This window comes from Pseudopipra pipra, chromosome 6 (assembly GCF_036250125.1).
Source record: "Pseudopipra pipra isolate bDixPip1 chromosome 6, bDixPip1.hap1, whole genome shotgun sequence".
In the NCBI taxonomy this organism is placed as follows: Eukaryota; Metazoa; Chordata; class Aves; order Passeriformes; family Pipridae; genus Pseudopipra; species Pseudopipra pipra.
In genome coordinates this window covers 12,616,922-12,642,855 of record NC_087554.1, presented here as the reverse complement: position 1 = coordinate 12,642,855, position 25,934 = coordinate 12,616,922, and the positions used below count along the sequence as shown (strand labels likewise).

The window sequence follows — 25,934 nt, the reverse complement described above, 5'->3', positions numbered from 1 at the left end:
TTCCACGGCGGCCTGAACAGCATGCTCAGCCGTTCCACTTCAGCTCCCCAGTCCTCGAGGACAGCCCTTCAGCACTGGAAGCTTTGCCATTTTCATCTTGGCTTTCACTATCTGTCTCCCCAGATGTCTGCTGCTGTTACAGCTCCTGCCGGGGGACTCAACCAAGACTGCAGCACCCTTTCCCCAGCCCCCAGCCCCCTTTTCCAAGGTGTCCCTGCAGACCCCTGTGCAAGCCGGGGGCACCACGCCACTGCAAGGCTAAAGCCGCAGGAACCAGCTGGGGGCACCGATCAACAGGCTGACAAACCCAATCTCACCCCAGACTGCGGTCAATATGCATGTGGGTTAGTTACTTTGCCTAGAAGATGATAAAAATCGTATTCTTGGGGCGATGGGCCTCAAGACGTACGATTCCTGCTGACCATTAGCTCTGCGCATGCAACGCGTCGCTGCCCGCAGACAGATTTGGGCTCATGGTTTTTTTCAAGCCATTGGTTCTGGCTGATTCCACAACACGGAGATGAGAAGCATCAGGAAAATCTATAACCAATTTCTAAACCTGCAATTTGCCAAGCTAATCAATACTAATTATTACTGGCCAGTAATTGTGAATTAAAACACCCAGCAGTGTTATAGAAACCTCCACAACTCTCCCTCCCTCCCACAGTGCCGTGATTCTGGAGTCAGCTTGCTCTCCAGCTTAAAAAAGGCTACCCTTATTTTTCTTTAGAAGTGGTATCAGTGGTCTTTCATTAGGCCTGGCTGGAAAACTCCAAGCCTTCCTGTGAAGAAACAGCACTCCATTTTCCCCGATAGTTAAACCACGCAAACCAAACTGAAACACTCGTGCAGGACAGAAAATCTGCAGAGGGAGTACCAAAATTTTTTGCCCTATGATTCCATCATATGAAGGCAGGCAGGGGAGCCAGCTGAGCACGGGGCTTGGCTGCCTAATGCCAGCAGATCAGACTGAAAAAATGTGGCAGTGAAAAGTGTCCAGGTCTCCACCCTGAAACGCCCTGGCTCTCACTGAGCACCTGCTCGCAAATCAAGCCATTGTTACAGACATCCCTCCCTTCCTCAACGTAGCTGCCCCTTTCCACAGTACCTCACTTGGGCACAGCAAAGCCTGGCAGCTTTGGCCAGGATTTTCCTATTTCCCATAAAACCAGGCATCCGTTTTTAGAGTACCCAAGTCACAGCAAACTCAAAAAATGAGTCAAATGCATTAGGCAGGGAAATTGGGAGGTTAATCCTAGATTTGCTCTGTGCCCAGCACTGCTACATGCGCAAGTATAAAATATCCATTATTCATTAGCATCACAGTTGTGTGGAGCTCAATCTAGATTAAACAAAATAAAGGGGCCCCAGACAGCACCATTTGCATTGTTAAGCAGGTGCTTTTCTTCAGCCTTCAAATAGGAGACTTTTCTAAATGGAAATGATGGGGAAATTTGGACAGATGTTCACTTAACTATTTAAACAGTTAGCTTAAGAAACATGAAAAATGTATTTAGCATCGTATTCACCTGTCTCCTTTCAGGGGTTTTGGGGGTAAACCAATTGTTAAACAGCTTTGACTGTTTGCATAAGATCTGAAGCTTATGTTCTGTCCAGCTGAAATCGTGTTGCCTTCTAATGTCTACATAAATGTAGCTTCCAGCTAGTCAGCACGCTAATCTTTTTCTCTTCTATCAAGTTTCACAGTCCTTCATACCCTCCCTCTTCCAACAGATGAACATTTCACACTTATTCTAGCACTTCCTAATTTTAATCTGCTTTTCAGAGAGCGATTTAGAGCCCCGTATATTCACCGTGCTTCTAAAAATACGCTGTAACTTGTAGCTTAGTGAACATTATTTTTTTTTTTAACCTGTTGGAAGAAAATACCAAATGAGCACAGGCTTTTGCCTTTTTTGTTTGCTGTAGAAAACCTGCCACCTCTGACATCTACTGATCCAGAAGCTACTTGAGCTGAAACTTTCTGAGGTGGGGAGCTCAACATTATCAGAGGAGGGAGAGAAGAAAAGGAGCAGGAGAAAGATCTTCCACCCCAAGCCCCATCTGTGGTTATATTTAAAATAACCCCACATAAACAAACTGATCTGCATTCTGTCCCCCAGATACCTTCATAACAGATTCAATACTCTCTCACACATTCACGCACACAAAGTTTAAGCGCGTTAGAAACATCTGTCGGAAGATGCTCAGCATCTACTTACCAGCTTGGAGCCATTGGCATAAAAGAAGCTGGAAATACAGAAAGCTTTCAGTTTGTAGTTGTTCTTCTAAACCCCCTATTTTTTCACTTCCCTTTGAAGTTAAAAGGCAACAATTTTCAAGCACAGATTTATTCCCCCTTATGTAACAGGAAGACCCAGCCAGCTTGTAAATAAGCATAGACTATGCAGATTTAAAATTTAGCACAATTAAACTTTTACCCTGTGATAGTAATTATGTTTAATGGCTCTTAGCCTGAACTTCACCATGTCTATTGTTGTCAGCCAGCCTAAAAGCAGGAGTTTGTCCAAGGACAATTTTCTGTAGTTTATGGGCACACTAAAAACCCTGCTATGCTCTTTTCTCATTGGCCATTGATGTCAGTGTGTATAGTAAAAATTAAAGCTAATTGGCATACAGCAGCAGCTCTGAATGCAAATGAATTAATGGAAAAAGAAGGGAGAGCTCCTGGAAGCAGTAGGCAACTGTCAAAGGATGTTTTTTATGGAGTCTTGTCTGGGCCAAAGAGCAGTCCTCTGCAGGATGATGCAGACCTCAACAGCTCCATGAATACACCTGAAGTTAATTCAAACTATAATAAAGTCACAGAACCCCACAGATTTTTTTAGGGAAAAAGAGAATGGTAAAGAGTCTTTACTGTAGGAAAACAGTAAGAAACTTCTGATTAACACATTAAGTTTAGCACCTTTTAACAGATTTTTCCTTCAACCAAAATGTGCAGGGGGTCTAAAGTGAGAACCTTCTTGCCTATTTCTGTCACCACTAGGAACAACAATCTGGTTTAGTCACTGCCTACGAGGAGAGAGTCCCTGTTTCTTCTCCCCACTCTAGCCTGTGTCTGACTTTAGCTTATAACCAAAAAAGAAGGAGAAAGTCTTCCCTCCACAGAAAGTGAAAATTTTAGAGCTGTTGACTCCACAGGAGACAAAAAAAAGAGGAAGCAGAACAGACACATATAAATAATGAGTGGTACAGAAAGGATAGACTGGCAGTGTCAATCGGATTTTTTTTTGAACAACACAAGAACAAAATGAGTTCACAATTAAACAGCTGAGTTGAGACTATTAATTCCCCTCAAAAAGGAGGGTTTTTTAATCACCAAAAGATAAGAATTATAAATTGAAAGAGGACCAAACACTTAATAATACAGATAAATATCTACATTTGCAGATATTGCGTACAACTATGTATTTTTCTACATATTTATGTATCCAGATTATCCAGATATACAAGTTTTTGGAAACCTACTGAACCCCATGCTCATATCCTCTCCAGCCAGTAGGTGAAAGAGGTTTTCCCATACATCTTCCCTATATACCTGCTGCTGTTTATTTCCTAGCTTCATCAGGGCCTGCTGTAGAACAAGATTTGCTTTATATACCTGAAACTCATCATCATGAAAAGGTTTTGCCCCTACCATTTGAAACAAACCAACAACTACTACTTCAGCGAAGATGGCTCTTGACAGCTTGCAATCAGTACTTTTCCCATCTGTGGATATTAGAAATCTGCTGAGCTACAAGTCTGATTTGACCAAAGTACTGAATATACCAATAATTGCAGGGAAAGCCTAAACATCACTTAAAAAGATAAAAAGAATAAGCTTAAAAGTAACTTCAGACAACTTCCCTGTAATCAGCCTTTGCATAATATTAGAGAAAACCTTAGTGACAGGAGATTCAGTACTGTGAATACATATTATCTGGTGCACCCTTCTATCCAAGACACTGCTGTCAAGTGCCGCAGTGGGAAGTCATGTCAGCTGAAGGAAAAGAAATGCATTTTGATACTAATGAAATTGGTCAAGCTGTCCCCTCATGAAGCCTGCAAGTTCAATCCCAAAGAATTTACGTCTTGCATGCCAAAGGGTTTGGCATTCACAGACAGCATAGCGGGAGGAGCTGAACCAGCGCTGTACAAAACAGCCCTCTGGCTGAGTGACCGCACTAGTTCAGAGATTACTGGCTGTAAACTTCAAGGTTGCTCAAGGGTTTCTGTTTTCAGTTGAAGAACACATCTGAATGTTCACTTATTTTTACTCCTTTGGCCTCTCCCTCCATATTTTTCAAAGGATATTCACAGTGGGGCTGAGACTCAGCAGGTAGGAGGTGTCCAAGTCCTACTCCCCTGCCCCAGCCTTTCTCATGGTGTAACTGAAGCCACTGACCTTAAACCCATCTTGGCTCTCTCTGGCACTGCTGGACACTTGTGCAACAATGTCCTCTTAGGAGATTTTAAATACAGCAGTCAGAAAACTGCAGAGTTGGAAGGGCTAGAAGCATGCTAGAATTCTACCACAGCCAGGTAGAATTGCTCCCCATAAGCTTTCCTTCTCACTGAGGGGTTTTGGAGATGGAAATAAAAGGGCAAAAAGCAAATGAACAAAGAAAGTATGAGCACAGGCTGTGAGACACTCCTGGAACAGCTACTATGGAGAAAAAAATAATTCTGTACTTTAACATCACAAAGCACAGCAATGTTGCCAAGACACATTGTATTTTGAGCCTAATTAATCCTCCTTAATCTGTATAGACACCAAGTGTAGAAGTGAGAGTGTCCGATGTAGCATGCAAGACACTCCCTGTTGCGATGCAAGAGCAGCACTTCAGTTTAGCAACATTTTTAGGCTCTGAGAAGATACCATTTGTTCAGCCACACTGCATTTACACCTCCCCTTCCCACGCTAAACGTGTCCCTTTTGAAAATCTGGCAGGGCATACTCTCAGAGTATGCATGCACCCTATGCTTCTCTGGAGGGAAAAAGTCCCAAACACTCTCCTTCCTCCTCCCAAGGTGTTGCAGCTTCTGCAGGTTGAAGCTACATTCTGAGCACTAGTGATGTCTTTGGTACATTAACTTAAATTCTGCCCGTTGCAGCACGCACATCTCAGTTCCTGAAGGCTTGTGCTTACACGTCCCACCACGGTTTAATGGTTTGGCTCAGAGCTGTTGTTACCGACCCGGGGAAGCCCATGATAAGGGTATTTTTCCACATCCTTCCATGCTCCCATGTTTGTGCAAGATCACTGCTCTTATCCCATAACCAAATTAAACCCTGCACATTTTTTAGATACAGAACACTTCATCTAAAGGGCTCCTAAAGTGATTCATTAACAGAATGAACCGCTGGGGTATTTGGAGCAGAGCAAAAACCAGTTTCAAACTACTGGAAACCCCAGTACTGGGCAGCTGACCTTGGTTGGACTAGGAGCTGCCAAGGGTGGAGTTCAAGCCTGCGTGACACAAACAGTGCTGAGGGGTGCACAGGGCTCCTCTGCTTGCTGGAGGAACCAATGCCAGGCACAGGTTGCAGCACTGATCAAAACACATGGGAAGCTGGGTGAAAAGAATTTCCATGAAACCCATTGAGAACAGCATTGGGGTTTCCCAGAAAGCCCTTCTCTCTTACTGATTTGCCATAATTTTTTAATGCAGGTTTTGAGCTTTCTTTGGAGTCTAATTAAGGCCCTAATCAGTTTAAATGATGAAAAACTTTCCCAACACCAGCATATCAAACACACAGAAGCAACAGTTCTGCTCCTGTCAAAGCGAGCCTGACTCGCCTTTGCTCGTGTGAGGGCACCACGCTGAGTAAAAAGGAAAAATCACGTTCTTCATCAGCACTTCACAGTGAAATTTAAGTTGTCGGTTCCTCACGGGAAATCCTGATGCAACACCCAAACCGTCCCTGTGAAGCGGAGCTTGGTGAACGTTTAATTACGCCTCGGAACAAACACACATCGCTGCGTGGGGGCTGCGAGGAGCCATCCGAGCTGCGTGCTAAGCTGCTCTGTCCCAGAAGCAGTTTCTTCAATAGCACTCGCTTATCAAAAATAATTAGAGGTAGGAATGCTGGAACTGTGATTATGAAACAAATGGTAAATCTATTTGCTGAGGCGAAATGTATTGAAAGATACATCTAGACACAGCTGGAGACTGAGGTGATACCACAAGGATAACAACTCGAGATCCAATTTCATCTTTCATGATTAAAAAATGAGCAAGAAAGTGTTTTATGAAATGTGAAGGTTAACAAATGTTCCTTCACAAGCAATGACGACAGTTTATCTTTTGAAACAAATGATCAGGCTATGGTCTGCTAGCAGCTCCCGAGACACACTGGAAAGATTTCTGCTAAAAACCCACTGAGGATCAGCACACAGGGCTGGCAGCCCACTGTGCTGCCAACACCCAGGACAAAGCCGGCTCCAAGGCAGCGCCCTGTACTGGGGCAGGAGCTGGGCGTGCTCCTGTCCTGACCCTCTGCCCTATGCCAGTGACAGGAGCCCAGTTCATCCCTGTACCCAGTCCCTGCAGTGGCCGTGGCTCAGCGGTACCTGCCCACAGGAGGGGTGGCACAGGAAGGTCCCAGACCAACAAATTAACAACCACTTCAGCTGAATTTCTAATTTGCATGAAATATTCCAGGAGCCCCTTCTGTCTAAAGGGAAGCACCCATACACAGTTGCCTTCGCTGCAATGAGAGAAGCAGTAGCTGGTGCTGGGCCTGTGCAGCCCCGGGCAGGGACAGTCCTGCTGCAGGCTCTGATGGAACTGGGGATGGAGCAAGGGGAGCGAGCAGCACATCTCACCAGGGGATGAAACGTGTTTTCCTAAACAGCACATTCAGCTCCCAGGCAAATTCAAAGAAATGTTGGCCTATAAAGAGATTATGAAACACCAGTTCTTTCTTCTGGTCGTTACCCTGCAATACTCCTTTTGGACTATAGATATAAAAGGTGCATATATTTACATTTCTGGGTACAGAATCAGTCTAGCTTTCGATTTTTCACATGATGGTTGACCTACTAAATATCAGTGCAATATTCACATACAGAGTAAGTGGCCAACAAGGAATTCCTCTGGGTGTTCTCCAGGTAAAACATTCCCTTTATGGTGCGACTACAGTGTGAAGTATGAAAACTTATTTTTAGAAATGAATTCGGCTACAATTTGACTAGTAGACCAAACACCATGAGCTGTTTAATGAGTAAAAAAATGTATATAGAAGCTCTAAAACTGTGAGGGAATTATATCATGATAGCTATGGATAATTCTCCAAGAAGAAAAATTCAAATTACCAGGAGTGAACAGACAGTAGAGAAGATGGTGATGGCAGCTTTAGCTCCTTCTAATAATAGAATTAATAGTTAAAATTGAGAAAGAAAAGAGTATTTATGTGTAGAAGGCAACACAAGATGTTTTAAAGTAAAAAAATTGCTTTATACTCTCATAAAATATGGGACTGCATAGCAATGCCCTTATTCCTATCCTAGCAGCCTGAAAGGATTCCTTAGCATGAGGAGAACAGAACACAGCAGTTTGGCAGAACCTCCCAAAAAACCAATATAAACTAAATTTACTTATTAGTGAGCACACTAATCATGATAGCCATAAAGCTGGCTAAACAAATGAATGCTAGTTAACAACCGTGTTACAGAATTAATGCTATTCTTTCCTATTCAACTCTCCATCAATTTCCCTGGGATATGACAAATTATACTGTTCTTCCCAACAGAAAATCAAATAAGAAATATTTCTAGTGGTCAAAGCTCTTAACGTCCTAAATTCTGATGAGGGAAAATATTTAAGGTAAAGGCCACATAAGTCTTCTCTGCAGTTTAAATGCTGCACAAATAGCAACAGACTTCCCCCTTGGTGGGCCAGAAATTATTCTAACACAAAAAATGGAGACAAAGATATTATGAGACCTCTCTCAGGCACATAACTTTGTTTCAGAGGCCACATTTAACTGCTGCTGAGACAGAAGCTGCATGGCCATGGTCAAACACTAGTCCCAATTGCTGCCTTTCATGTTTCGTGTCATAAATTGCCCTCTCTTCTCAAAGTTGGAACACGGGACATTTCCTTGGGATCTGCAATGCCTGGCTTCTTTTCCATCTCTAGCACAGGCTTCTGGTGTGCCCCAGAAAATTCATATCCTCTAGGAGTCAGTGAGAAGATTGAGCAGCACCTCAAAGCAGCATTTTCAGCATAAACCAAGGAAAGAAAGTGCTCTACAACTACAGTGATGAAAAGGTTCTTTAAGCTTTACAGCATCAATACTGCTGTCCTTTGGCACTTTAACATGTCTGATTTGATGCCACACATTATTTTTGTTATGAAACTAGAATAAACCAAAATCAATATGTGCTTATTAAATGGACAAAACATGGGGTAGCTCATAGGTCTCAAAAAGCAAATGTAAATGGGAAACACTGCTCAGCTGAGTATTTCTAGCAGGTTTCTGTTACATGCAGAATAAAGCTGAATATCTACCTCTAGGGTCAAATTAAAGAAAAAAAAAAAAGCACAGACACAACACTTTTTCAAGATCACAAATGACAAATTCCAGAGAGGTGATAAATAATGAAATGGAGGATGACAGATGGAGAGACCTCGATCACTTGGCAAGCTGGGTGCAAACAAGATAAAGAAAAGAAAAGATAATTCATAAACAAGATAAAATATACAAAGAAATACTCCAGAAAATAATGCAGCTATTCTTTCTGGAAAGAAGATTATTCCTGGAAGTAGTTCTCCTGAGAGATTTTGGGGGTCCTTGTGATAGTACCTAGCATGACCCAATTGTGATACTGTGATGAAAAGCTTCCTCAACAAGGGAAGATCAAAAACTTACATTCTTCATTGACACATCAGAATTATGTCCACGACACAAAAAGAGTACAGCTGAACTGAAGGAGAACCACAAAGATTCTAATTTGAGGTTAGAAATCAGTGTTTTAAACAACCTTCTGGAGCTCAGTTTTTTCAGATTAGCACAGACAGGGTGCCACGAGTGTCTTGTCACAAGTGACTTGTGACATTAGTCAATACTCAGAACTTATGCAAGGTGCAAAAATTATTTCACTATAGTGAAGATAGTTACATATTTCCTCATCACACCTTTTCTATCTTCCCAAAGGCTGCTTATCCTGTTTTTTCCCCTTCGGATGTATTCACCCTTACCCAAGCTTCTCTTCACTTAGATTTTGGGAATGTATCCCACCTAACCAGGTGTGGACCTGTGACTGCTGCCTGTGTGGCAGAATTTCAGCTGGGACATTTCATGTGTGCCCTGAGGAATTTCAGCTCCAGCCGGAGCAAAAATCTTCATGTGGGCAGGATGCTCCCGTACACTGCCTGGCCAGAAGGCAAGGGGACAGCTCCCATATGGCAGCTAATGGACTCATCTCTTCTGTTTGGCTCAGTGCTCTATCTCTCATCTTTAGAAGGAGAAACATGTTTGTTCAAGTTTACTAAGAAAATATTTACTAAAGATTTTCTGAAATACATTTTACATTGAAAGACACGAAACATCTGATCACTGACACTAGTCTAGCCAGCATCTGGACACTACAAGGTTAGATGGCATTTTACCTCCCTTATCTTAGAACCATGTGTTGGATTTGTTTTTGCTTCAGATGTTTTGCTGTTTGAGGTTGCATGGGAAATGCTATCAGTGCTTTAGAAAAATAAAAAGAAAATACACACATTAGCTGGAGATCAAGTACATTCTTCCAAAGGAAAAACAAAGCAAAACTCAGAGTGTTTTGCAGTGTGACCCTCATAAGAATGTTTGCATTAGGCCTGCTGTCTTATTAATATTCATTTGTGTTTATATAAAGTATTTTGCACAAAACCCCCAAACACAGCAGGCAAAAAGCCCCATGTATTGCAGGCACACACTGACAGGATAGTTGTAACTCACAGTTAGTAATGGTCTCTGCTGATTTCCTCATAAAGAAAATTTTTTTTGAAGTTGATCTCTAATTTTTGTGTTTTACTTTGTTTAGTTAGGGAAGGGACAAGAGCCCCTTGGGAGGAACCTTACTCAATAGAAGCACAAGAAGCCTGTCTAAAAGCTATGACTGAAAAAGAAAAGGTAAAGGTTTGGTCAGGTCTCAGTCAATATGCAGCAGTATAGCATCAGAGATATGCAAGAAGAATTAACAGTCTTTTCCTAATTTACTCAGCAAGCACTGTTTGTTCTTGGTGGTTCATAATAAGAAGAAGTAGAGTTAAGTCATGACTTTCTTCTTCTACCTTCACCTAAAAACAGAGTTCCACCTCCCTGACTACGAAATACCTTAAGTGCAAATAAAAAGCCATGCTTAGGCAGAGGAAGAAACTCCAATCTCTTCTGGGCAGGGCTGACCATGCACAAGCACATGTTTTCATAGGAGAGGTTTAGAAACGCAGACAGCTGGCAGCATGCTGAGAGGCTTTGGGAAGAGCCCACAGTACGTTCCTCTATTTACCTCAGGTAATCTCTGCGGCAAAGAATGAGATTTGCTTTTGTGTAAAGAGTTGATCCAACCTCTCCAAGACGACAGTCACAGCAGGCACACTTCAAACAGTCTTCATGCCAATACTTATCCAGAGCCTTCAGCAGGTACCGGTCCTTGATCTTTCGGTTGCAGCCAGCACAGCCCTTCTGCTTCCCTTTGGGTTGTACGGATAACATCGGCACACCTGCAACGCAAACAAAGCATTTCATTGAGAGGATGTCCAGACAGCTCGGATAGGTTACCGGCATTTGGGGTAGCACTGTGAGCTATAGGTAGATCTGGGAGCAAACACTGCTGCTGGTTTCATTACATCAAGCTCACGCTGCAAGAAGCTGACAGTCAAAGGAATTTTAACTTCATCTGCTGTCAGGGGCTAAGTGGGAGTGTGACGCTTGCAAGAACAAAGCCCTTTTTTCCTGAGGGTAGGGCTGACACAATGTACCAGACTTTTTGTAATTAACATCTTGCAGCAGAATAAACTGGTTGCAATATCAACATTTGCTTTTCCCCTCATTACCAGTACCCTTGTGTTGTTAATTACCTGCCAAAGGCAATTACAAAGATCAGAAAGGCCACCACTGCATGTACCCCCAGTCCAACATCTTGGCTGGATCAAGTTTGATGGGGAAAGGAGAGAAGGGGGTATAAAAAGATGTGGTAGACCACTGTTTTTCCTCTCTTGTGAACCCCACTGGTGACAGAGGCCTCACCGGAAGCTAAAGCAGTCCAGGGGCTGCTCCAAAATCAGTGTGATTCAAAAGTCCCTGAGGAGTGCTGAGAATAACCCAACCAGTGCCCCCCTGCCACTACTGAAACCACACTCCTTAGGCAAACTAGAGCTTTCCTCCTCCTCCTCTTGTATCACTGGAGAAGGTGGTGCAAAGCCAGGAGTTGCTTCCTCCCTGGAAAACCCTTCTGGGACCGCAAAGCAAGAATGAGCTAGCTGAGTATGAGGTGGTGACAGGACTTCCAAGTCATGAGGCTGGTGGAGACTTGCTGTGGCTACCATCCTCACAGTGCTGTCTCCATCTTCTTCCTCTCCTCCAAGCAACAAGTGCCTCCCTTGTGAGCACTGACACAACTGTGAAACCCATCAGCCTTCTAAGTTTAAGAGGGGGGCAAGAAAGGATTTTATGGAATCAACAGGCAAGGTGGAAAAATAAACAAGGATTGTACTGTGAGGGAGGACAGGGACAGGAAATGATGACAGAAGTATTCACTGCTATGCCAGAATTCCATTTTCTCTGGAGCCTTCATTTTACTTTGTTACAATTTTTATTTTTACTGGTGTCAATCACTGAAAATGACAATGCTGGGCCTGTAACAAATACATTGTGGGCTTAACCAACGCAGAGATGATGAGAGGGCCACAGCAGCAGGTGTCACTGGCTATATACTCTTAGACGAAGTTAATCTGCCATTTCTGTAGGAAGCACTGGATGTTCCAGAAAGAAGCAGCTTGATAATGGAATTATTAACAATCCCTTAACTAGAGAGGACGAGTCAGTGCCACTCTCGTGACATTCGCTGCTTTCCTTAAAAGCCAGGGTGACCTGAGAGTGCCTAATGGTCAGCACATGTAAACCCACCACTCCTACAGTAATAATTGCTTCATCAGAGCTGCGAGCAGATGACAATAGCACTTAAGACACCTCTACACAAACAGCGAGGTATTGATCCATTTGTAATCAAAGTGGTCTCAGCAGCATGGAGACAGGTCAAGTAACATTCAAAAAACTCTAAAGGCTTAAAGAACCCGCCTGCCCTCTGCTGCAGCACACTTGAAACCCGCTCACAAAGTCTCTACGAGCAAACTCTTGACACCAGTGACAAATCCCCAAAAATTAAGTGAAAACTTACATCTGTGTTAGACTGCCACACATGCAACCTCTAATGCTACCGAGAGAGAAATTCCACATACACAGCCACAGAGAAACACACATTTGGAAAGAGGGAGAAGACAGGGAAGTGACAGAAGTGGAATATACTGCAGGTCAGACTGCAGAAATCCTGTGCACCTGGTGAGAATTTCTTACAAGAACAAGAGAAGTGGCCCTGTGGTTCTAGACACAGCACTTTTATTTTTTTCCTCTTTTTTTTTTTTTTTTTTTCAAAACATATTTCAGGAGCAAGGAGAAGCTTCACTTTTCAAGTAATTTCTATGCTCTTCCCAAATCCACACCAGGAAAACAGCACATTGTGAGAAGAGGCTGCCTTGTTCTGAGACAGAGAAGGGGGTGTATACAAATTTGCATTTGCAAACTGTGTAAGATCAGTACCAGTGATGAAAGAAAATAGTTTGCACCTATGAAAACTAAGACCTAGATGTGCAAATTATATTTTAGATAGGAACCCCAGACACCAGCAAGTCATTACCCACGCCACAAACGGGCTCTCTAAATGTAAGCTGCATAACCTCAGAGGCTGAGGAGGGTTTCTTACAAGGGAGGATCATCATACAATTCTTTTGCAAGCTTCATCTAGGTAACCTGAGGATCCTACATCTGGAAAGACGCAGATTCTGGATAACCAGCGTACCTTAAACCCTCACTCAAGAGGCTGCCAGAAGGGTGGGGTTTGAGATCAGCTCTGCGATTCAGCAATGCAAGACTTTCAGCCAGGTGAGACTTCCCAAGGCTCCTGAGCACTTTTGGAACCAGTGCCCTTTCAGAGTTACAGCTGCCCTCTCCCAGAGCAAGGGCTCCACTGCAACAGCAGCATGATCAAGAGCAAGGGCATTTGCACAGGGATGTAACCCTGGCTGGACCATTAGTAGAGGCTGGTTTGATTACTTAGGACAGGTTAGGAGGGTCTCCTATGGCAAGCAGGCTGAGGGCTGGCTGTAGTGGCAAGTTCGGGTTCCATCTGTGGCCCTGGCAGCCCTCACTCACTGCAGCCATCTCAGCTCCCCGCCCTTGCAGGAGCACCATTGTCTTATGAGAGGCTTCTGCGAATAAGGGGAATGTAACACTTTGATTTGCTTCTAATAACTAGCAAAGGAACAGATATATATATTTTTAAGCAGTACCTTAAGCGAGGAAAAAAGCTATGTATTTGGTCAGTGTTCAGCAGGGGGCTTTCTAATGAAAAAAGGTACCATTTCAGAGATCATATGATGTTCAAAGCTGCTATTCCCACTCAGATAATAACGAGCAAGGTCAGCCTCTGCTGGTCAGGTTCAGTGTTTTGAAATTACATTTTGGGCTGTGAGGTTTCCCTCTGACATCCCAACCAACCAGTCTGCACGGAGCACACACGCCACTACTGAAAGTTGCAGCTGCAATTAGCTGGTGAGTTGACACAGCAGGCAAGGCGTGAAACAAAATTTCAAAAACTGCCAAACTTGATCAGCAAGGGTTCCTCAAACACTTGCCATGTCATTTCCAAGCAATGAGAGAAGCATTTTGGAAGCTTAACCCCTTTCACAGTCAAAGGCTTGCAGAGAGAGAGGGCACAGCCAACACCAAACCCTGATTTCCTCCTCCTGCCTCCCTTCCAGCAAACCTCAAGCAGTCTGGGCTTTGCAGGCAGAAACCACCTGGAGTACTGCTCTTTCTTTTTGGAAATTTCCCCACTGCAACACTGAGGTGCTGCTTCATTTCTCTACGCAATTTTTCCCCGGTGTTTGCCAAAAAACGCCAAGATACCTAGTTCAATTTGATGAGGGGCATGTGGTGTCCAACTGGGGCTGCCAAGAAACAAAGGGGTCACCTTCAACAAATTCCACGTGTGCTGCGTGGGCGAGGATTAGAAAATGAGAAGTAGTGTTGCAGAACTAGAAAAATTAACAGCTGGACACTCACAGATTTAAATACGTGATCACAAGGGAACAGATTATTGCCAAATTCTGAAAGTACCATCAAGTTGTTCTCTCCTCTCCTGTTGCTAGACATCCAGTGCTCTCTTTTCTTAGAAACAGCAGATGAAGCCTTTCTATTTCTGGCTACCTACACTCCCTTCTTTGCCCTTTACAACTTAATAGACTTGCTGCTGGTAAATACAAAACTAAACCTGTTCTGAGTGCTCAGAGCTCCAATACACATTAAAAAATTATAGACACCACCTCTGGACATACTGAAATTTATGTGTGTGTCTAAAGAGGCTGTTATTGTAGTGAGTAATCTAAACTTTACCTCTATTCACAGTCAGACAAACAAGCTTTAATCAGCCCATATCTTCTCAGTCGGGGTCTTTCTGTAAAATGATTCAGCTGGCTTTATAAAACAAGTGTCCACTAAGTACACCTCTAAATTTTTCTAAGCCATTTTACTGATATTTCTATTCACATGGCAATCAGCTGCAGTTTCTCTAAGGGCACTGTTCATAAAGCCTGGTTTCCAAGAGAGCCTGGGAACTTTTCATAAATGGTAGACCTTTTAAATAACAGTTATCTGCACTGGTCCTACGGCGTACGGCTCCACAGTGCTCTGGTCTGCCAGGGAGCTACCGGTCCCCTCTGAAAGCATGGAAGTTCACCACCTAATTTCTTTAATGCAACTCTAAAGGTTAATTGGTCTGAAAGAGTAATGGGGGACTGCTAGCTAATGATATATGCCTCGAGGCTTTGCAGCTTGCCTGTATTTTATACAGTCAAGTCCAGAGCATAAAACACAGGTGATATCACCAGGACTTTTCAGACCCCCCCTCCAACCTGCCCCCCTCGGCCTCCCCCTCTTGTGCCCAAGCCCTCTGCTACACCCGCGAGTGCCGAGCGAGAGCCACAGGAGCTGAAGGCAGTTCTCTTCCACCTGCATTTCATGCCTTATTAGAGGGGGCTCTGAGAAGTGCCGCCACTGCACTCCTCATTACCACGGCGGAGAACTAAAAACAACCCTAATGAGGAGAGCCAGAGCGTACAGTACGGGGTGGGAGGAGGGACGTCCTCCCACACTCCCCAAGGAATCTGGCCAAAATCTTCAATTTGCCATTTATGACAGCTAATTAGTTATTCTATTCAAAATCTTTGCTTTAAATAAAAGAACTAATTATACACAAAGGTCAGTCCCCCACCTCCTGTGAAGCTCACATAATTGGCTTATTTCCCCAACATTGTGTGTATGTTTTACACAATGCTTTCAGGCAGATGGCTTTAACTCTTTCCCTCGACAAGTTTTTTGGTATTGGCTTTTTTGTCATTGTTGGGGATTTTGTTTGGGGTTTTTTTGTTGGTGGTGGTTGGTTGGGCTTTTTTCTTTCTTTAAAACCCCAAAACTTTTCCTCAGATCAGCTACTTTTACCGTAAAAGCTTGCTCAACAACAAAGTAAATAACTACATGCACACACACATACATACACATCTACTACATACACATACACACTACATACACATCTACTCTCTGAAAGGTTTGTGACAACCACTCCAGCACAGTGCTTCCAGCCTTGTTGTACAGCACCTTGCACAACACAGCACTGGAATCATATTTTTGTTCACCACCACCAATTCTTTCTTGAGCAGTGCCTTCATACACAGCTACCACATTTCTGAACCACTCTTCTGGCAAAGACCACAATTACTGCAGGTTTGCATTACACTTATTTTTTTTAAAATTTTTCTTTTTTTTTTTTTTTTAAATTTATATAAGTGGTTATTACAGGGATGCAGCATTCCAGTGCTAAAAGCAATTTTGGTTTAAAGACCAGGGTTTTGACAGTTGGGCAATTGAGCCTAGGTTTCAGAGTTCCACTTGAGGGAAAAAATGTTTGTTTCTAGCATCAACACCTTTTAAATGAGCTGACCTCCTTTTGCCTGCTAACAAAACCGCCAGCATTTGGCTGCAAAAGATGAAAAAGTAACTGAAGAGTAGGAGTAATCTTATTAACTCCTGTCTCATCACAATAAATAGGCTGCAGTCTTATGTCTTTTATCAGAGGATCTGATATCATTTAAAAGCATTAGAGTCCTGCATCACCCATTTAAGTAAATGCAGACAGTCACTGCCAAAAAGATGCAGTGAATTTCATTGCCTTAAAAAGAAACTCACTTTGTGTTCCCAGTATTGTATTACTCACCTTCTATGAGTACTACACCCTGTGAAACAAGTCAAACCTTGCACTTCCACTGAACTGAGAGAGAGCTGTCTCGGGCATCTTCACCAAGAATTTCATTTGAAGAATTATGGCCAGCAAGGTGAAACTCATCATGTCATCTGTATATCCAATTAAAACATTACATTTGGAACACCAAGTACTTGCAACTAAATGCTTATGAACAAGCCTTAGACCATTCATCAAAATTATTCACTGAGTAACCACAGTCTTTTTTCATTTCCCATTTCATGCTGCAATATGCAGAAGGTGATTTTTACAGTGGCTTTAGCAATTCATTTGTGGTATTCTTTCTTCTGAATCATTCGTTAACAGATTTCCCAAGCATGGCAAAAAAGTAGTTGGAGAGGGCAGTTAGCAGGAGAACCATTTTGTTTAGTGTTTCTATATAACTATGCTATAGTTTTGTGACCAATAGCACAGCAATTTTTTTGGCCATACAGTTCATGACAAGCTTTAGAGAAATACATTTTAGAGTCTAGTGTCTCCTGGCAGTTTCAGCTACCTAAAAGTGACCCAAAGCTGCATGAGTGGCTTAAACCCCCCTCCCATTTCACACGCAGAGACCCTGTTTTCAAGGATTTGCTCAGACAGAACATATACAAAACAATAATTCCAACATAATAATTCTCATCATTTGAATCTGTACCAATGTAGGTCCTGAATCAGGACAGGAGGTTTAGGATTAGTATTTTCATTTTCGCCACAAGTTTTGAGTCTTCTATTACAGAGTTGCTCTTACCAGAGCAACCTGTAGCTATAAAGGAACACATGGCAGCAGGACCAAACACAGACCATAATAATTGTTGCTGCAAAATAGTTTCTATAAATCATTATGGTAAGCAACATTTTTCCCTGTGCTCATAAAAAAATGCTTGTTTGAGCTTTAATTTTTCATAATTGGCGTATATCCAAAGCTTATTCTTAGCATATCCAGTGTTTCAGTAAAATCCATTTTTACTGTTTGAAGCCCTGGGTACAGTAAAGAGACATGCAGATTTCTTCCACCTTCAATGTAATCTGAGAACATTCTGATCAAGTTTTCTCAATAAGTCACAATTTATCTTACTACAGTCTCACAAAGGTCCTGATTTTAGGTGGCCAGTTCCCTGTGCCTGTAGCAGAAAAAAAGTCTGGCAATGGAGCGACTACTCTCAAATTACCTTTTCAGCAGTATAAGAACATCACAGATGAGAAAATTATTATTAGGGAAGACTAGCCTGAAATTCATCCCATATTCCTCAACATTCTATCAATTTGCAGGTGACCACTGAAAAGACAATAAGCTCAAAAGTTGTTTATTTAGTGGGTTTGTGTGCCAAAGGAAACCAATGGAAGAAGAGTCTCTGAGTCAAATGTTCACAAAAGTATGAACTCATCCCTTGCTTTTCAGCTCTTTTAAGAATAACCTATGTACCAAAGTTCAATACAAGGAGAGCTTTGTGCACTTCCCCTTCTCCAAAAGGAAAGAAAAGCAAATAGAAAAACCTAACATCAAGTTAAATAACCCAAAGAGTATTTGAGAAGTAAAAACTCCTCAATTATTTCCAGGCATGTGTGTAATTATCACGTTCCAGTTAAAATGGACTGTTTAACACACTGAGGCTCCAAGACAGAAGCAAAGATGTGCGATGCAGCAGAGCTCAGGTTGAGCAGTGAAACATTAACATCCCCCTCATAGATTTGGCATGCTATATATGTGAATATTTTAAGGAGAATAGAACTATATCATTGCACAATCATCATCATCATCATCTTTTCTTCTGCCTCTTTGCAGACATATACAATGTCAACCTAAGCTTTCGGCAACCTTAATAGAATTTCAGTGCCCACTGCCAAATGGCCATTTGATGTTCTGCTCTGTGTACACTGATGAAGCAATCTGTCACAGCCCTTAATGCAGGCAATGATGACTATCCAATCTAAAGCTTTCACAGGCTTACAGAAATTTCTCAAGACTTTTGGAGCCTGTAAAAGTTTGTGCAATACCACAGAAGAATTTGGAATCCTCGTGCTCTGTATTTAATGAAATATGAATATGCTCCTTTAAATGTTTCTAGAAGAAATCCTACCCAGGCCAAAAGCATATTTTACACCATCAATCACCAGAAAGTCGTGCTGGCAACTCTGAAATAGCAAATGCTACAGTGATTGCAAGTTATGGTATTATGAAAATAACAGCCCCTCCTGCCCCTGTGTCCAAATTTACTGCCAAGACAAGTATTGATGCTCATGCCCTGCTCAAGATTAGTGTAATAAATATACTTAGACTAAAATTTATTTGCATGTAAGAGGCAAGTAAGGATTTGCCTTTAGAGAATACAGAGGGAGTCTATCTACTTAATGCAATCTGTGTAAGAGATACAATTGCTGCTGACTGACCTTCTAAAAAGTGAAATCCACTTCCCTAGTGATTCAGAAAGATGCGGTTATCCCCCAACCCTGTCCTCTTCTCCCTTTCCTAGTAAAACCAGACCAACCCATTTGCTATTAAAAAGTTGAAAGGAGAAGGGCAAGGAGAGCTATTTCCCCCTCTTCTTGTTGAAAGGAAAAAAACCAACAGACAGTCCTTTGCAGGACCATTTGCATGCTGAGCTGTCAGACCATGCACTTTCCATTAAAGAGATAGCATCCCTTTTCATAAGTCCATTTGGGATCCATTTTAGTGTTATCTAAAAATCAAATCTACATGGTAATCCTTTTAATGTACTCTTGACTTTTAAAAACAGCTTTATGTTCCTTCAGGAAATGTTTTAAGCCATTACTCTGTAATTACTACTCACCCATGAAAACACTGATCTTTTACAATATATAATCAGTTTGCTGACTTAAAAAATAAAGCAGACTGGATTTTTGTCTCATGAAAGTAGCAAAGAAAAACCACGGTTAAGAGAGCATCCCATCTCCCCCCTATGCAATATATCCAAGTGATATGTTTTTTCTGTTGCATAAGAGTGGAGCTGAGGTGGTCACAGTTCTGACTGTGTTAAGTCTCTGTGTGTGAGACTCTCAATCTCAGTTGTGCATTGGTAAGCACTGTGAAAGTAACCAATAAATAAATACTGATTTGGGAAGCAGAATTTGTATCATTATAGATATAAATAATACCCTAACCTTTTGCAAGCCCTGAAGTTTTGAGTGACACTATATAACCTCCAGAAAGGCCATGGAATTTGTGAAACTGCTTTGATAAGCTTCAGCAGTACATGAACTAGTCTCAGAAGAGGTGTCAAAAATGTTTCACATCTAGTGTGACTTTACTGGATTTATCCACACCTGTAGTCAACACAGGAATGCTTAGTCAGATTCCAGGGGCCTAAAATTACCTTGAAAGTCCTACTACCAGCTCCTGAAGGTTTTGCCTTGCTCCTTTCCAGACTCCTCTACCCACCCAGAGGTGGTTGGGAGGCAGAGGAGAGTTCGAGTGGGATGGTGAGCCAGCACTGTCTTGCCCTTTCCAGCAGGAGCCAGAAAGGGGACCAGAGTCCATTTTACTCAGGTACAGTTCCTGTATGAGAAGGACCAGAGAAAAGCCCATGACTTCTGTAATGCAGCTGCTCAGACTACAGGAGATCCCTGGATATCCCAGCCTTGCATGCAGTTTAACAAAGACCCAAGGTGTTTATACAAAGTACAGCCCACCACCAACGGGAAGGATCCTTCCCCTCCCAGTGCTGACCCCAGAGGACACAGCTCTGGCAAAAACAGTTTAAAATTTCAAGACTAGATAAAGGGCAGCATAACGTTTGACAGAAAGAACTTGCTGTACCTTGCAAACAGTATCAAGCAAAGTTGTTGTTCTCCTAATGCCACCAAGATAGAGAAAATAGAGAAAACAGAGGCTACATACTTCATTGCTTCTGTTCTTCTGTTTACTGAGGTCTAACTTAAGCCTTACTTAACCACAGTTTGCTTCCATTGTCAGATTTTACTCTACCCCATTTCGCTACCGCAATTAGGACAGAGAAAGTCCTGCTCTTGGCCATTTCCCCTTTCATTCCCAGGAAAAGGTATGCAGACCCCAGTGCGACACTGTTCATTAAACATTTGTTATAGCTGCAGTTGGCCAGTAACTATATGCCTCAAACTAATTTTTGTTATTCACGACTGATTAAGTCAGGGCTCACAAGCCACAGCTGGCCATTAATGTTACCCTTCTTTACAAGAAAATGTGCTGATAAGAATGAAAAGTGGTTTCTTGGCATTAGCTGTTGTATACTTGTTCTATAATGAGTTCCTTTGAGGTGACGTATAGAGGCAGGATTTGAGCACTATTACCCTAGCCAACGGGAAAGACACAAGTAAAATTGCACAACTTTCTCTTTTGTTTCTTTTTTTTTTTCTTTTTTTCTGAGATGTCCAAGAAAGGCTTTGAAAACTCTGCTGCGATTCACCATATATTCCTGAATAAAGTGAGCACTAAGGGTTTGGGGCAAGTTAGCATGACATTTAGTTTGCATTAAAGCATCTTAGGAGTCATGTGAAGTACACCGTAACAGAGCATATTCTACTCTATTAAGCATTCAGGAGCATCACAGTATTCAGAATATGGATGAGAAGTTGGAATTGCACAAGACATTCCTCCTCTTACGATTGACCACTGAGTTGAATTCAAGCTGATCCTAAGGGAGCCATTTTCATTAACCTACTGTAGCTCTCTAATCCTATTCCTTGAATTTCAGACCACTACCACTACAAGAACTTATGACCTTTTGCCTGCACTTTGGATGGTACTTCACTTTTTTCCTCAATACATCCTGCTCCTCTGGATCATTACCGCTGCTTCATGCAGCAAGTGATCCCCTTAAAGTGGAAGCCGGCTCTTCAATTCAGTTATTTATGCTCCGTTTAATTCACCATACGTGAAGATGCCAACGGTTACACTTGGTGGGAAACAATGACAAAAATAATAATCATATGACCCAGCCCAGCGTGCAGAACTGAAAGCCTCCTGAGATGTGCTTTCTGAAGTCTGGCCGGGATATGTATCTACTAATGCTTTCCCTGAAACCTCAGACTAAAAAGAAATTCTAACCCACTAACCTTCAGCTCCAAAAATGCTACACTTCCGTGCCAAAAAACTTACTGAGCAGCTTTTCCACCGCTCCATTTCCACGAGAGCCTACTGCTTGATTTGCTCAGTTTTTGTCCACCTCATCATGAGATTCATGACTGCTGAAAAGAACTCCTTCACTGAACTAATGAAATAAGGAGTCTTAAGTGCCCTGCAATCCTTTTTAGAAAAGGCTGTATCTCCAGATGAGTCTCAATTTCACAGCATCAGGGAACTGTGTGCCAACACACTGAACCGGAACGCCAGGGCTAGCAGGAGTTGCAGACAACAATGCTAACATCAGGGTTATTTTAGATTAGAGCACTTCCAAATCAATTTTGGATTCAAACTTTTAAATGCACTCTCCAGAAGGAATCTGCACTGACTGAGTATTTTCAAGGCTAATTTTCTAAGCTCGAATGAAACTCATTCTTATCTAAGAAAAAGATGCAACTAACCTTTGCCACAAAGGCTGCGTCACAGCTAGAAAATGAGGCAGACAACTGCCCTAAAAATGAATAAACTGCCTAAGGACACATCTGTAAAACTGTGGACAAAAAAAAAACCCACCATACTGATGTTGTTGGGAAGAGATTTTAACTGAGACCGGAAGTTGTCATGACATTTGGGATCTAGGGCACCTCTCTTTTAGCTGAGGTGCCCCATCTCCCACAAGCAGTCCCATACCAGCAGAAGTAAGGGCACACTCTGGGCTCTCTGAGGCAGCAGGACTCCACTCCAGGAACACGCATCGTGCTGCAGTGGGACAAAGAAGGAACTGAACATCCACAGCCTGATGGCAATTTTTTTCCAGACTAAAACTCCTTCTGAATTAAGACAGATCCTCAGCACTCTACAGAAAAGAAAGTGGTTGTGATGAGAGAAGAGAATGTCTAAGACAGATGGGAGAGTTAAGGTTAAAGTTCAGACCAGAAGCAATTAAGACGGGTAAGAGTGCTCTGTAACTTGACACAGGTTTGCTTTGTATTCAGAACTTTTCACTAGCATTAAGCATCTTAACTTGTGTATAGAGAGATTATAATTAAAACCTGACAAGCTTAAATTAGCCATTTAGAAAAGGTTCTCCAGAAAGCTTTTAAAGTAGACTAAACATATCTATTAAAATCGAAGAAAGGAAAAAATCAGAGCCATTTTCAGTTACAATAGTTTTTCCTACCTAGATATCTCAAGAGATTAGACAAATTTGAAATCAAAGTTCTGCAACTGTCCAAAGCCACTTAATAGGAGGGAGAGGGAGGAAGTGTGGCAATTCAAAAAACCTTTAAAACCCCCTCTATTTAATAGCCACAGACCTTTGGATGAACGTAAGCACTCCAGAAAACCCATTAAAAAAAAAAAAAGAAAAGAAAAAAGAAGAGATCCTTATTTCCCTTTGGGATTTTTGAGCACTTCAGGGAGTGCTCTATTATGGTTCCCCAGGGACAGGGAATTATGTCAATCTGCCACAAGGCGGGCAGTTAGTGAGGCAAGCGGCCTGGGAGCTGGCTTTCACCAGGCCATGCCAATTAAAGCATAGGGAGCATTTTCACCTCACACTGGCTATTTAGATTAATTCCTAGTGTTTCAATGCTATACAATTTTTCCACGAGATCAAGGAACTGAATCTAAAGAAAATTTGCTCTTTATTAAAAAAAGAAACATATCCACCAGTGTCAAATGACACCAGGTAATTTTTTTTTCCCTCTGAAGAGAAAATAAGCTACAAATATTTTGATATCTCAAGAAAAAGTTCACAGACTATAAATATCTATAACCCAGGCTTGTAAAAATAAAAGTCTGCTGCAAAGTCCACCTTATTACTTCCAAATCGCATTATATTCCTTCTTTCCCTGCCTCGCCTTTCATAAAGCAACTGCAGTTCTGGGGAAATGTGGCTGGACATCTAGCTGGTACACAGAACACAAGGTTTGGTTTCCCAGCACGCATATCCAGCCCTGCCATGCCCTCCTCTTCTCTACTGCAAAGGTCAAGCGAGAAATCCCAGCTGGCTCTCAGCACAGTTTTTGGTGAGGAAACAGCTCCTGAACAACCCTACGTTATTCTTGGCTCTGACTGCTCCCAGAGCCACATCAGCCTCTCTGCAATCTTCATTTTTAAAGCTCTGGAACAGATACTTGTATGTGCAGGAAATACATAATATGGGTATTTGGATAGGCCATAGGGTGTCCTTGCCATAACCTGTTACAGCAGCCTGTTGCCACTGCTGAAGACTCAGAAGTCCCATGATCGTAGCATCCTACTTTTGGGTGAGAGAGGAAGTGGAGGAACAGAAATCAGCACAAACGTTACAGAAAATATGGTGCAGACACGAGTACTGTAGTTCTTCAAAGTAAGGAGAGAGTCTGTCTGTGAGAAAAATAATCAAGCTGTAGCAGCAATGATCGCTCTAAACCCATGTCGTTTATCTGCAGCCTACATTCATTGCTTCCACATGCAAAATGTAATCCTTTTCTCCAATCTACCTCAACTCTACTGCACTCCATGCAGTACCTCTTTTCAGAAGGAGTGTCTAAATTATCTAAGCACAGGAAAAAAGAGTGTTACTTTAAAGCAAGCCATGATCTGCCACAGCAAAGCGTGAGATGAGTAATTTGTTACTTCAAGTGCTAGGAGGTCTTTTTAATTTTTTTTTAAGTGCCAACAGTATTTGAAGTGGTAATGTGCATATAGAAATCTTAATTCATTTTGCTTCATCTTTATAGACCACTAGTGTACTTATTCCTGATTCACAGTGAACCAAAAGTCTGATAAGGAAAAACAACATCTGCTCCAGATCTAATACCTAATGGAAGTGTGTGAATGAGGATTTCCAGAGCTCAAGATCCATTTGGGTCTTTAACTGAACTGAACTTACAAACAGGAATTGGGTGAAAAAGAATAGATATCTGCATTTCAGGCACCCTAAAGTTCAAGAAAAAAAATCTAACCCATTTTTGGTTATCCATAGCAGCAATTTCACAGCAACTGCTGGGTGTGCAATTGCCACTCTGCTTTCAGAGAATCAAACAGCAGAAGACTTCTCCAGGGACTTCTCACTTTTTATGCAGGTTCAGCCTTGTTTTCACTTCATTCCCAAACCTACTGCAGCTGAAATCCGGCCCCAGTGCCAAACAGGTCCACCAAGCAACACCAGAGGAGCGGCAGATCCACACTGAAAGCCGATGCAGCCCAGGCAGCAGCCAGTCAGTTCCTCCTCCCAGCGCTATGGTGGGACCATCACTGTATCCTCCACTGCCCATCTCACTGTGCCTCTGTCTGCCCCTGCTGACAGCTGCCTGGGTCAGGGGTATTTTCCCCTGGAAGACCTGGTATCTCCCAGGTGAGTGTCTCTGCTCCCCTCTGAGAAGAGTTTGGCTCAGTCATCTCTGAAACCCACAGTGGTGACAACTCCCTGTTGTTTTCTCCTCCCTCTCCCAATCCCTCAGCCTCTCTCTATATGTACTGCCACTAAGATGGTGCTGAATAGGACTTGCTAGGTCTCTTTAGTCTGTCAACAGGATTGCTGGCCAGTTTTGAGTTATGGACATGTATCTTGCTTTCAAAGGCCTACAGCTATCTCACAACTGACACACTGACCTCTGGGAAGCAAAAACTTGTCACTGTTACATGACGTCACCAATGACACAAATCAGGTAGCTCCAAAATATTTACTTTTATTTTAATGAGCTGCATCAAAAGATATTCCTACAGCCTGAGCAACCAGAAAATTTGACTTTTTAAAATCTGTTTCCAGTGCTGACACTGCTCATCTCTTGCCTAGAGACCCCCATATTACAACCATAGAATGGGGGTCTCCAGGTCCATTTCCAGAGAGAGGTGAAGCCAACAGGCAGCACTATTTAAACAGCCAAGAAAATCAGGAGAAACCCTTCCTGTGTATCAGTGCTCTGATACATCCTCTGTTTGTGCAAAACAGGCACTACTTCCATGCTTAAGATTTGCCCACCCCTCTCTCCGAGATCAGCCCTCAGCAATAACAACAGTTCATCTGCTGCTACGAAGGTCAAGGGCTCCGCCAGCCCTCCAGAGATTTGAGCTACTGGTTCCACGGAGTCTGCCAGTATCAAACCTGACACTTAGATTAGTAGTTACTCCCCAGACATATCTAGTTTCCCATTTCTTCAGTTTCTAGTGTCAAAATACACTTGCAGTACAATATGCAAACCTCCACTGACAATATCTTCTCTGCTGTTCAGCTGTGGTGGGAGGAATGAGGAATGTCTATTTTTGCAGGGAAAAGGTGCACTTTTATGTTAATGTATTAGCATACTAATATACCTCTG

At 42.4% G+C, this 25,934-nt stretch overlaps 1 protein-coding gene across 5 annotated transcripts in view; it reads right to left on the bottom strand.

Moving 5' to 3' along the window:
• The window catches only part of LMO1 (LIM domain only 1), a 61,713-nt gene that overhangs the window by 5,895 nt on the left and 29,884 nt on the right, over positions 1 to 25,934 (bottom strand). For all 5 annotated transcript variants that reach the window (XM_064657409.1, XM_064657408.1, XM_064657410.1 and 2 more), the window contains one exon: positions 10,503 to 10,716. In XM_064657409.1, the coding sequence (XP_064513479.1) occupies positions 10,503 to 10,716 (214 nt within the window). The remainder of the gene's footprint in view (positions 1 to 10,502; positions 10,717 to 25,934) is intronic.